The 14145-nt window shown below is 37.7% G+C and overlaps 1 protein-coding gene across 28 annotated transcripts in view; it reads left to right on the forward strand.

Annotated features, from left to right (window-relative positions):
• Nucleotides 1-14145, forward strand: part of KCNMA1 (potassium calcium-activated channel subfamily M alpha 1) — a 529204-nt gene that overhangs the window by 319411 nt on the left and 195648 nt on the right. For all 28 annotated transcript variants that reach the window (XR_012650088.1, XM_075025663.1, XM_075025664.1 and 25 more), the window contains one exon: nucleotides 2648-2759. Coding sequence is in view for 27 of the 28 variants with exons in the window: in XM_075025663.1 (XP_074881764.1) it covers nucleotides 2648-2759 (112 nt within the window). In the remaining variant the exon portion in view is untranslated. The remainder of the gene's footprint in view (nucleotides 1-2647; nucleotides 2760-14145) is intronic.

The following is a 14145-nucleotide window of genomic DNA, read 5'->3' on the forward strand; positions in this document are numbered from 1 at the left end:
TGCATTCTAAGCTGTATTTTAAAAGCATGCAGTGTAATAGCCCCTAATTCTTAAAGATTTGGGGACCTTTTGTAGATGTCCACCAGGCCTGCAATATAGGTTAACTTTTTGACATAACAGATGCAATGCGTGGTATTTGTGAACTTCCAAGAACCTTTTTTTAGAAGTATCCAAATTGTAAATTTTGTGCTAGTGATAAGGTTGTATGTTCTTACCAAGAGAATTAAAATTATGTATTGGACACTCTTACTTACTCAAAGCATTAACTCGGATTACATTATCAAGAAGCAGAGCACAGTAAATGAGAATTTACTGACAGCTGGTGCTAATACTTTAATATCCACACTGTATGTTTTTTGGAAGGGAGAGAGAGTACTGTAGAGTCCACTCTGGTCCTGTGGACTGAATGCACTTCAGCAGTTACAGTATGTGAGTTGCACTGCTAGAACACCTTTTTCAGTTTTAGTTTCAACCAAAACAAATCTTTGTGTTATCCAAAACTGCTTTGTGATGCAAACTGAAGTATGGTAAATGGGGATGATAAGGATTCACTTCAGATTAGTACTCCTTATCTAAGTCAAAATGCTAATATAGCTGTAACTTCAGCTCTCCAAGAAGTCCTGCTGAACGAAACAGGAGTTCCTGGGGAAACGGTGATACTTGGTTGTGTGGATGCAAGAATTGGATCGATAATGAGTTTCCTAGTTATGTAATAAGCATCTCATACTTTTAGCTATTTTAAGTTGGGGTTTTTTGTTGGTTTTTTTTTTTTTCTGATAAATATCTCCTATGAGGACTCACTGGCGAATTAAAGTATTTGAAGAAATATTTTAAAATCTCATCCTTCTCCATCTGTTCTCCCTGAAATGATGTTGCAACTCAAAATCATATAAATATTACCATATATTCAGTTCTAGAAGATATTTGTATTCAAACATGCATATATTCATTTTAAAATTTTCGTTGGCTAGTATCCAACTATGTGAGAACTCAAAAGCGAAGTCTGCAAACTGCTGATGAAGACTAAGTCCAAACTGCACGAGTTAGCACATAATCAAGCAATAGGGTCTGGCAGAGATATGGCAAGTATGGAAGTAATCCTTCTTTGGAAGCGACAGAATTGTGCTAGTGCTTCTAGAAAAACAAGGTATCTCTTCAAGCATGGTAGGATTGCCTCTGTAATGAAATGGACTTCTATTAATTGCTAATTACCTAAACGAAAAACTGTTCAAATACTTCCATAGAAAAGTATGAGTGGCCTTTACAGTCAACAGACTTAGTTTTCATTGTTGAATAACACACTTTAACCTTTTTGAAAGCCTAAAGGTTGTGCCCTGGGGAAAGATAAAATGCTGATTAGAACACATATTGCAGGTTATGAAAATATTGTTCTGACATCTTAAAAAGTTTTTAGTTCCAAATATTCTGACTACTCTAAGTTCAACAGAAGGGAATAGAAAGCTTCTGCTGAAACTGGATATTTTTGTTCAGTTTTCATAGTGGAGCATTGATATTGAGTAATACAGACTAATAAAAAGTCAATTTATTTTTGCTTTTGAGTCTTCTTTGAGGCAAAGGATGCTCACGTTGTCTGTCTTCTTTTTAAGTATGATTTCAACATTCTTGACATCAGTGGAGTCCCCTTTCCAATAATTTATCTGGGATTCTATCAAAGTTGGTATGCACCATAAACACTTTCTGTTAGAAGTTTTAAAGTAGTTCTAAGGCAAGGAGATTAAGTGGATGAAATAGTTAGAGAATGTCAGTATTTGCTTTGGAAGAAAGACAATGGATAATGTGTGTGAGTCAAAAAATACAAGCACTGTTTTGAAATATGTTAGTCCAGGTTTTAAGACTTATATGAGTAAAACTTCTCCATTAAATGTCTTCGTGATGCACTAAAATTTTATATTTATTTGTATATTTATATTTCATATTTATATAAAGCATTTTTTTAAATTACTACTTGAATGTGAATAGTAGTTTGATCTTATTTAAGCACATAGATGAGTAGGCAAGTTCAAATGATGATGTCCTTGGCATCTAAGTTTGCCAGTTTCCCTGGGCTGATTTCATGATGAGGAGAGAGAAATGACCTCATCCATGGCACAATTCAAAGGATTGAAGTCCTGCTGCAGTCCTGAATTATGCCTTGTAGGAGTCATCCTGGTGATTATATCTGGATAGGATGATAATGGGACTTTGTAAACTATCATGTATTTAGAAACCCGTGAACAGCAAGTACATGGTGAGACTACTACCAACATGTTTGGTGTGCTAGAGCAAAAGTGAAATATTGAAGTGAAATATTACTTTGAAATATTTTATACTTACCTACACTTTTCTAATATTACTGATACATTGTTAATAAATGTGGAGAAAACTTTTTTTAGCACAGATATTACAACTCATCATATAGATAATCTGTCTTTTTAGTTAGACCTTTCATTTTAATCTCAATGTGGTTATCAAGCAACACACAATACCGACTTCTTTCCAATGAGACATGCTGTTTTGTCTGGACTGACCTAAAACATCAGTTACTTGTCCACTAACTTTGGAATTTAATATTTTAGAATGGAAAATATTGCACATACCTGCAACCACCATGAGCATAATCTTTCATCCTCCCCTTCTTTTTTTTCAGTTCATAGCAGCCAATGACAAGCTATGGTTTTGGCTGGAAGTTAACTCAGTAGTAGATTTCTTCACGGTCCCTCCAGTGTTTGTGTCAGTATATTTAAACAGAAGTTGGCTGGGTAAGTAAAATACCTTTTAATAGCTGTTATAAAAATACTTAAACTTCACATTTTGATGGAGAATTTCTTCATCTTGTGGCATCGTGTAAGCAGAAGAATGTTACCAAAGTTCTTTTTGCAGTGAATTTGCCATTTCAGCAGACAGGTGGGTTATGTCAGAAAAAGCACTTACTAAGTCCATTTTGTTCTTGATTCATTAATATAATCTTCTATTCTAAGTGGTGGTGAATGCCAGCTTGGAAGTACTGTGTAACATGAGGCTGTTTTTATAAAATGGTGAATTTGATGTCTTTGTCTCAGCTTACAACCTGAACAGGTGATCCAGACCATTCATTCACTGAGCTGGATTGCCATGAATCACTGTCAACAATGAAATCAACAAATTTTCTTCACATTTTGAGCTAATACAGCTAAATTTTAAATCCACTGAAACAACAGAGTTGGAATATTTGTTTAGACACTTGTGTGGGACTGCTAGGAATGCATTAGAAAAGAATATGCAACATGTAAAAGGGAATAAAAAGTGAAGCAGAGCAGACAAAATATATCAATTAAAGAACACCTGTAATGTGACATGTGAAGTTTCTTGTACAAATTGCATATTCTCTCTAGTTAAGTAAAATGAAGGTCAAAATTTGGGAGTTTTTATTCAGGGAAAGCTTCCTAAAAATGGCATACATTGTGAATGCCATGTCTTTAGACAACATATGAAACTTCACAATTTGACAGTCCTTCTCCAGAAAGACAGGCACTCATTGTCCCTGATTTCACTAGCTATAACTCAATCCCAGATTCTTTGCATTATGTGAATTAAAAGCATGTATTTTCACACTTGAATGCAACATATCAGAGTTTCTGAGAACTTTGAGATTGAAATTATTGGAGATGAAGGCTGTGTAAGAGCAAAAACTAGAATTACAGGATCCACAGAAAAGGAATATGAAACGAGAAAATAGCAAAACTGCAAAATTTGGGAAATGAGAAAAAAGATAATTATTTGAGATGAATACTCTTTGTGACAGTGACTGCATAATTGACTGACTCATGGTGACACAGCAATCCAACAGTACCAACAGTAATAATGAGAGAGTTTGCCCATTTAGCAGCTTCTGCTGGATAGTTTTTACAAGATTTATGTAATTTTGCAAGCAGAGTTAAGCATTGTACTTATATTTATTCATAGGGTTGAAAGGATTTCCAGCTCTCTTAATTACACCAATGTTGCTTTTTCTTGATTTCTTGTTTATAGTCCCACTTTACCTCTTTTCTTACGGAATCCTCCTGAGACATTTATCACCCGCTGAAGCACAGAATTTTAAAATTTTTTTATGTAGTCATCTGTCCTGGTTTCAGCTGGGATAGAATTAACTGTCTTCCTAGTAGCTGGTACAGTGCTATGTTTTGAGTTCAGTATGTGAAGAATGCTGATAACACTGATGTTTTCAGTTGTTGCTCAGTAGTGTTTAGACTATAGTCAAGGATTTTTCAGCTTCTCATGCCCAGCCAGGGCACCTGACCCAAACTGGCCAACAGTGTATTCCATACCATGTGACGTCCCATCTAGTTTAGGAACTGAGAAGGGGGGGGCAGGGATTCGCAGCTCGGGGACTGGCTGGGTGTCGGTCGGCGGGTGGTGAGCAATTGCCCTGCGCATCATTTGTACATTTCAATCCTTTTATTACTACTGCTGTCATTTTGTTAGTGTTATCATTATCATTATTAGTTTCTTCTTTTCTGTTCTATTAAACCGTTCTTATCTCAACCCAGGAGTTTTACTTCTTTTCCTGATTTTCTCCCCCATCCCACTGGGTGGGTAGGGAGTGAGTGAGCGGCTGCGTGGTGCTTAGTTGCTGGCTGGGGTTAAACCACGACATCATCTTAGGAGTGACATATTTACAGTGTTTGAGCTTTGCACCTGCTTCCACTGTGTTTATTCCAGAGGGGTTTTCACTTTAGGGAAAATCATCCTTAGTGAAACAATACACTAATTCAAAAATGTGAATTATTGGTGTCCCTGACATAGCTGTAATTTGGATCAGCAAGTTATTATTTTGAGATGCTGTGATGAAAGAGCTTTTAAGCAAATACACTGAAGTGTATTAATGAAGATTATCTATTCCTTTATAACTTTCAAAAAGATGGAAAAATTTACTCTGCCTGTGGAACTCAAATACTTTGGACACACTTTCAGGACTGGGTGTGTGAGTGGAGGGGGAAGGAGGGTGTTTGGACCATATTATTTACAGTTTCAGGTTAGATACCTACTTTTCTTTTTATATAATTTTTGTAATTGAGAGAGATATCCTTGTGCAGAGCATGATTCAGAACACATAAGTTCTGGTTCCTGCACCAAGTGTCCCTGTGGAAATAGGAATCGCAGGGAGGTTAGCCTTTTAGCAAGGCAAGTAAATAGGGAGTGCTTAATGTTAGGCAATGTGAAAATAATTTCATAGGTTCAGACTTCAGTGTATTCCAATAATTCTTTGCTCGTTTTAAGAATTTGTTCCTGATTAAGTAGGATTCCTTTATGTACCTTAAATTTCAAGATCATTTAGGAGCCTCAATACAATACATTGTCTGGAATGTATTGTGCATCAGGGTCTTTCCAGTTTATTTCACTGTTGATTCATGTCAGTCAGCTGTCATGAGTTCATCTGACTACTAGACAGAATGAAAGTCACCAGAACATTGCTCCCTGACTTCCTGATTTCACAAGAACTGTCCTGGTTTAGCTAACTGATGATAAAGTACGAATGCACTGTTTAAACAGTATTTTAAAAAACCAAACCATCCTAAATCAAAAATAAACTTTTCCTTCGGCACACTAAATGCTCGTAGAAAGTTGTGAAGTATAGCAGAGGACATGTGGTTTGAATGTGTATCATCTTTTAATGTACTATAGTGGAAAGCTAGTGGGTTTTTTGTTTTTCATATGCTAGTTCAGAAATGCCACAATTCAGCTATTACGTAACTCTTAGTAAGTGAAACCTTCCACTTTCCCCACTTCTTTTGTGTTCAGTTGTTCATAAAATGTATTTTTGTATCTCAAAATGCTGTATATAAATGAAATTTTCAATCAGTATTCATGAAGGATATTGTTTCAAATCAAATCTTCCATCTAGATTCCTGTATGCAAACAAAATTCAATATGCAAGATAGATCAGATTATGCTTTTCCATCACAAGGTTTCTAGGAATGGTAGGGTGTTCACTGTCTAATGTACAGCAGAAAGCAGATCAGCACTTTAAACCTGCAAAATATCACATTTTTAGATTTGATAAATCCTTTAGGATTTCTAGGGTATCATTTTTGCTAGCGTAAGGTAGTATAAGAAAAGGAAGTACATAAGCAGAAAACAGCTGGCACATGGAATGATCTACATATTGAAATATTGGGGGGGAGCAGAGAAAGGGAAGAAAATTTTAATGAATCTGTAATTCGGTGATATACATTGCTTTGACAGTGTGTATAAAAAGTTCTAATGCTCTGACTTTAAAAGTGTACAGATACAAACATCAGTGAGTTAAATCCAGTTGGCGGTGGGTCACAAGTGGTGTTCCTCAGGGCTCAGTATTGGGGCTGGTTCTGTTTAATACCTTTATCAATGACCTGGATGAGGGGATTGAGTGCACCGTCAGCAAGTTTGCAGATGACACCAAGTTGGGACGGAGGCTTGATCTACTCAAGGGTGGGAAGGCTCTATAGAGGGATCTGGACAGGCTGGATTGATGGGCTGAGTACGATTGTATGAGATTCAACAAGACCAAGTGCCAGGTCCTGCACTTCGGTCATAACAACCCCATGCAGCACTACAGGCTTGGGGAAGAGTGGCTGGAAGGCTGCCTGGCAGAAAAAGACCTGGGTGTGCTGGTTGACAGCCAGCAGAATATGAGACAGCAGTGTGCTCAGGTGGCCAAGAAGGCCAATGGCATCCTGGCCTGTATCAGAAACAGTGTGGCCAGCAGGAGCAGGGAGGTGATTGTTCCCCTGTTTTTGGCACTGGTGGGGCCGCACCTCGAGTACTGTGTTCAGTTTTGGGCCCCTCACTGCAAGACAGACATTGAGTTGCTGGAGCATGGCCAGAGAAGGGCAGTGAAGCTGGTGAGGGGCCTGGAGCACAAGTCTTATGAGGAGCGGCTGAGGGAACTGGGGTTGTTTAGCCTGGAGAAAAGGAGGCTGAGGGGAGACCTTATCACTCTCTACAACTACCTGAAAGGAGGTTGTAATGACATGGCTCTTGGTCTCTTCTCCCAAGTAACAAGTGATAGGACAAGAGGAAATGGCCTCAAGTTGAGGCAGGGGAGGTTTAGATTGGATATTAGGAAAAATTTCTCTACTGAAGGGGTTGTCAGGTATTGGAATAGGCTGCCCAGGGGAGTGGTTGAGTCACCATCCCTGGAGGTATTCAAAAAGCGTGTAGACGTGGCACTTCAGGACATGGTTTAGTGGGCATGGTTGACGGTTGGACTCAATGATCTTGAAGGTCTTTTCCAACCTAAATGATTCTATGATTCTGTGTTTTCTGATGTTTATTTGCATCTAGACCCCCCCCCCCAACATTTTTTCAATGCTGTTTTGCAAACAGTAGCATTTGTGTTATGTGTAAGGTACTTACACATAAATTGAAGCTATGCTTTATAAAATCATATTTCTTGCACAACACTGTACCAGAAACTTTCTGATAGTAATAGAAGGACAGTTCTCCACTTCAAGTGCAGGCTTCTGTGGAGAGCAGAGAATCTTCCCAAGGGAAGAATGATAACAGAAAGGGTGGAGTTTCTGGCTCTCAACATTTTACAGGTGATTTTGACAGTTAATTTCAGCCAAATTATTTCAGTGCATTGCTGAGTCTGGATACTGTTTTGACAGTTTAAGTGAAGGTAGACTAAAAAGGTTGTTGGATGAAAACAAAAAATTTGCAATGGGAGAAATAATGCCATGGCAAATCTCATTTTTTTTTAACACAAAGTGATCATTATCTGACTATTATAGCTAAGTTTCAGATTCAGATATTTGTTTCTTCGGATAGCTTGCAGTCTGGAAAGTTGGAGAGCCCTGCAACAAATGAACATCTTCCAGTTGTATTCAGTAATGATTTACAAACACTTATAGAATCATAGACTCATTTAGGTTGGAAAAGACCTTCAAGATCATCGAGTCCAACCATCATCCATGCCCACTAAACCATGTCCTGAAGTGCCACGTCTACTTTACACCACTTATAACTGTTATATCTTCTGTGATAGCAAAGGCACTTCAAATAACTGAAATGCCTTTTATCATGTACTTGTATGCTTATGAAAAAGGAAATACTGATTTTGTGAGCAGACTGTATTGGAATAAATTGCCTTGACAGGATGGTATTGCTAGAGGAAGATTAAACATGTAAAATATGATCTTGGCTTCACCTTTACAAGGATATATGAATGAGGAACAATCAGCCTTATAACTACAGTGATTTAAATAAAGCCTAATATATGTATTTGATAGTGTCTCATAGTATTGAATCACAGAAATTAAAGGTAGAAAAGACCTACTAAACAATCCGTTTCCTTTTCCTGGCCATGTGCTTCATCTGTTTTACTGTACAAAATTTCAAGTGATAGAAAATGTTTGATTCTATAGAATAGATTCTATCATCAGGAAGATTTTTTCATTATCCTTCTTCCCTGACATCCCTTTTAGTCTAGGCTGCTGCTGAAGCCGTGACATTTTTTTCAGAAAATAATTCAAGATTTACAGTGGGGAAAATAAGACAGACAACAGATGCAAACATAGACACATGCACAACATAGAGAACTGTGGTGTGTTAACCCTGGCTGGATGCCAGGTGCCCACCAAAGCAGTTCTATCACTCCCCTCGCTCAGCTGGAGAGGGGAGAGAATATATAACAAAGGGCTTGTGGGTCGAGATAAGGACAGGAGAGATCACTCATCAATTACTGTCATGGGCAAAACAGACTCAACTTGGGGAAAATTAACTCAATTTATTACCAATCAACCAGAGTAGGGTAATGAGAAATAAAACCAAATCTCAAAACACCTTCCCTCCACCCCTCCCTTCTTCCCAGGCACAACTTCACTCCTGGATTCTCTACCTACCTCCTCCAGCGGCGTAGGGGGATGGGGAATGGGAGTTACGGTCAGTTCATCACACGTTGTCTCTGCTGCTCCTTCCTCCTCAGGGGGAGGACTCATCACACTCTTCCCCTGCTCCAGCATGGGGTCCCTCCCACAGGAGACAGTCCTCCGCAAACTTCTCCAACGTGGGTCCTTCCCATGGGCTGCAGTTCTTCACGAACTGATCCAACATGGGTCCCTCCCACAGGCTGCAGTCCTTCAGGCACAGACTGCTCCAGCGTGGGTCCCCCCCAAGGTCACAAGTCCTGGCAGAAAACCTGTTCCATCGTCGGTTCCTCTCTCCACAGATCCGCAGGTCCTGCCAGGAGCCTGCTCAAGTGTCAGGGCTTCCCACAGGGTCACAGCCTCCTTCGGGCATCCACCTGCTCCGGCATGGGGTCCTCCCCGGGCTGCAGGTGGAGATCTGCTCCACCGTGGACCCCCATGGGCTGCAGGGGGACAGGCTGCCTCACCATGGTCTTCCCCACGGGCTGCAGGGGAATCTCTGCTCTGGTGCCTGGACCATGTCCTCCCCCTCCTTCTTCACTGACCTGGGGGTCTGCAGGGTTGTTTCTCTTACATGTTCTCACTCCTCTCTCCGGCTGCTGTTTCTGTGTGCCCCGCAACTTTTTTTCCTTTTTAAATTTGTTATCCCAGAGGTGCTACCACTATCACTGATTGGCTTGGCCTTGGCCGGAAGCGCGTCCGTCTTGAAGCCGGCTGGCATTGGCTCTGTCAGACACAAGGGAAGCTTCCAGCAGCTTCTAACTGAAGCCACCCCTGCTACCAAAACCTTGCCACACAAACCCAATACAAGAACAAATCTCTCTGTGTGGTGATTAGCATAGTTATGGAAAAGAGAGGATCTTTTTTTCCAGTCCTTGCTCAAATTCTGTCCAGGTCCTGTTACAGATTTCTCAATTAATTTTGGATGAGGCTTGTGGTCTCAGTATCAACTCCTGGTCTGAAAAGACTGTTTCCAACATCTCTGGTAGACATTCAGCTATTTTTGTGAGAGAACAAAACTGGTTTCCCCCTGTGGAAGGAGATAGATGGCTTTGGAGAAAAAGCAGTGTGTCTTATTAAGATAGTTAGGCTGATGGTGTGAATGCCTCCTGGCCATTCAGCAAGTGTGCTTCAGGATGAAGCTTTAATTAAAAATCTGTGACATGAAAACATTTGTTTCAATACCCTGTAGATTTTTTAACATAACCTCTACAGAACAGCTCAGCCTGAAACCATATTTGAATCCGCAGAACACTTTATTCCTTTTGGAAAACGTATATTTTTTTAATGAAACGTAGAGCAGTACCTTAGCTATACTAACACAATGAAGTACTTTGATAACTAATTTGTAGGGATTACCAGTGTGAGAGAGAAATTATGAGCTCCAAAACTTTATAATAATTTACCGTCTTTCGATGCATCCACAGGTCTCAAAACTATCCCTTTCTTAGCACCTTAAATTTGCAATCATTGTCAATGATTTTGTTGGCTAAGTATTGTGCATTTCTGCCATCTGCTGGTGAAAACTTTGAATGCACATCCAAATGCTACAATATTTCTTAAGATTCTAGTGTATTTTATACAGCTTGCATTTTGTGTCATTTTACCTACATTATAAATTATATAATAGAAGCTAAATTCTGTAAAATTTCCCAGAATTGTATTTTATGTATAAGTGCATATGCACTACTTTTCTGTGCAGTAACATTTCTTTGTACACTTCAAATGCCTTCAAACAGGTATCAGAATGAATTTGATGAGAATGGTTCTGAATACTCAGTCAGCTTGGTGATTTGTCAGTCATATGTCACTGAATGCACTGTATCACATTTGTATTATATTGAAGACAAAAATTTTACTTTCTTCTAGATAGCTTAATCAGGTCAGTTTTCACAGAGCATGTATGTTTTTACAGGGTACTAGTTAAAGCGATATTTCACAACAGGCTTTTGAGTTGTTACAATATTAATAGCAAAAGGTAACCTCGTGACAAATAGGTCTTTGTCATAACATCCACAACGAATTCTTATGAATGTTATTGCATGCAATTGTGAAAATATGCTTCTCCTTCTCTCTTCTCCACTGATGAGAAGTCAAACAATTTAGCCAAAAGACACTGGAGCAGAGGAGAAACACAATGACAGTACTAGTCTCAAGTGTCATTAGATCCTGTCACCTAGCTGATGTTCATAGAAACTGAGTGCTTGATTCCCTACAACTCTGAATTCAAAGTAAACTGGATAATTTAAATCATCTTCTCTTCCCAGTCTATCACTGTCTGTGAGTGGTACTCAACACTGTGTAGCAAACTGACCCTAAATTCATTCTGTTTTCTATTCTACTCTGCTTGGGAGGGGCCATAGGTAGGGAGGGTACCTTGATTTTTCCTGTGTGAATGAGTGGCAGTCTTAGCCCCAAAGTAGTCTTACTCTCTGAATGTTGAGGAGCTATTGCAAGTTACTATTGTACCTGATACCAGTTATATTGCCTTAAATAAAAGTGATTCCTAGTTTATCTGGCTGGCTGGCTGGACTGCTTTGACCTCTTGCATCTTTTCTCCTCCTGTCTCCTTCTGAGAAGAAAAATTTGATAGAGCAAGAATGCGTCTTTAGTAGAAAAAAAATCCAGTCTTAAGCTTATAGTTACCTATGAACAAATGCATATAGTCTATTGCCATCCTGCTTTACACATGATCCTAAGCCGTGCTTGTCACTAGCTTCTTCTCTTCATTATTAAGCATTACATCCTCTAGTATCATCGGTTAACTTTATTAGCATGGATTTTACTTTTCCTCTGGAATATTAATAGAAGTATTAAATAACTTATGGTCAAGAACACATCCCTGAGAAGACTCCCAGGGAAGACATGCCAGATTCATTTCAATGGTTCTTGGTCCATTTAATGAGTGCCATGGCAATGCTGAGTAAATTACATCAGTATTTATAGCTTTATCACTAAAATATGACATTTAATGGAAAAAACAATGGGATAGGATATTTTTCTAAAATATATAGTTAAATATAATTCTTTACCTTGACCACTTAATTACTTCGTAGTAGAATTCTTTGTTTTGTCTAAGTGATTAATAGGCCTATGGTTACTTCTTTTAAACATATGAAAATAACATTAACTTTCTTAAATATTCCTGGAACTTCTATAAACTATATGTGCCAGACTCACTGAAAACCAACAGTAAGTAGACCACAGAGTGAGTTTTTAAAACTATTGAATGCAAGTTACCCAGACATGATGATTTTAAAATGTCTGGCTTAATGGATGTTTTTATTAGCATTCTTCTTAGTCACGTTAGAAAGGCAAGTATGCCATCATTACATGATTGGCTTTTTCTCAGTTATAAAATAAAATAGATCTGGGAGACTTCTGCCTTTTCTCCATTATTACTGAAATGTCTACCATGCTGCTAGTAATAGAATGCTATAATTAAAATGTATTTTATTTGCAATGCATTAAGTCTGTTGTTGGTTAACATAGTTCATAAACACTTTCTTCTTTTTGATATTTGATGTTTTTAAACACAAATTATATATTACTGTTTTGGACTTCTGTTGTTTGGTTTTGGGGTTTTGTTTTGGTTTGGTTTTTTCTTTTTCTTTTTTTTCCATGAACAGTAAATATAATAGGTATTTTCATTTAAACAACCTAAATTTGAATTCCATAATCACTTTTTCCTTGTCTGCCAAGATGAAGTCATATAGACAACCCTCCCTTCAATGAAACCCTCTTAATATTCTTTTGTGGTTACAATATTTAGAACTTCTAAAGGTATATTAATATTCTTCAGCATATGTTTTTCAGATAGACATTTCCATGGTGTAAACCAATTTTTTTTCCCCCATGTGTATTATACAAAGGAACATAAGCAGCTAGACTTTACATTATCTGATATACCCAAGTTGTCTATTGTCATCATCACTTAATGTTCTATTTCATGTTTTTTCTGGGCATCGATCCATGAACATTCATGATCATAGTCTGCCAAATTTAGTGATTCAGAAACACAGAATGTCATTTTGGAATAGATGGACTGCTAAAATTCTAAGTAGTTTATAATAACTGATTTTAAATTTTTCACTCATATTTCATACAGTCATACTCCCTCAAGGATAGTAATAGGATGGTAATATCAAGTATATGGGATGTATGCTAAAAAATAAATCACTGCAATTCCTCTTAACAGCCAAAGACTGCATTTTTTTTGTAAAGATATTATGTAATTTTCTTCTCTCCATATCCTTTCCTGTCTAATCACAACATGTTCTCAAATCCGGATATTATGTGAAAAAACACTCTAATGTTTTCTTTCAGTTTAATTACTTTATGACTGCTCTTGTGTTCTTTAATGGTTTCAGTGGTCTTTCATACTCTGTGATTAAGTCCCTTCTGCTCAAATGAAGGGTACCCAGACTGTACAGTTTTGTCTTTAATAGAATGCGGAATAATATTCTGAAAGAAGAAAGCTCTTTCCCTCAAACTGTTTAGGGAACCCATAATTCACTTATGCTGTCTTCTGGCATTTGTATTCCTTTGCATGTGGGGCATTTAAAAATACTACTTGTAGTGTCCAAAAAGATCATTGTATTAACATTAGGTAGATGCTTTCCAAATTTTTCTGAGCTATCTATAGCATGTAAGTAACCTGTACACTTTCCTGAGTGGTAATATGAGAGATAAGGTTAATATTTTTATTTAATTAATTGTTTCTTATCTTTAAAAGTCAGCTTAAAGACCAGTTGAAAATAAAATTTCATGTCTTGGCTCCAAGATAGTATGTTAACTTGTGCAGAACCTTGTAGGCATTCAATCTATTCATTATACATTATCCTGTGGTTGTTCCCCGATACCTTTTTTCACTCATTTCTTGGTAACTGTTTTGTTTTTTTTATTAATTTGAATCTGAGTAATGTTGTTGCAGGGTGTGATCTTCTCAACTTTGAATTTTCAATGCTTGTTGTTTACAGTATTTTATACTTTAATATAAATAATATCTGCATAAGCCCCAAACCAGAAGTCCTTATACCTAGAAGATGAGAGTTTATATTCTGGTAATTTTAACATAAGTTTTATGATTTCTGGCAACCATTTTTGAGCTTTAGCTCATTTTGTATTTCTAAGCATCTAACTTCTGTAACACAGCTTTAAGGATCTCTTTTATCTTCTAAACCCTTGACTAAATGTACTGAGATGTCCATGTAGCTCTCATTAATTCAGCACCAGTGGTCTAGTGTGCTCTGTGGTGCAT

Source organism: Buteo buteo, chromosome 4, assembly GCF_964188355.1.
Source record: "Buteo buteo chromosome 4, bButBut1.hap1.1, whole genome shotgun sequence".
NCBI lineage: Eukaryota > Metazoa > Chordata > Aves > Accipitriformes > Accipitridae > Buteo > Buteo buteo.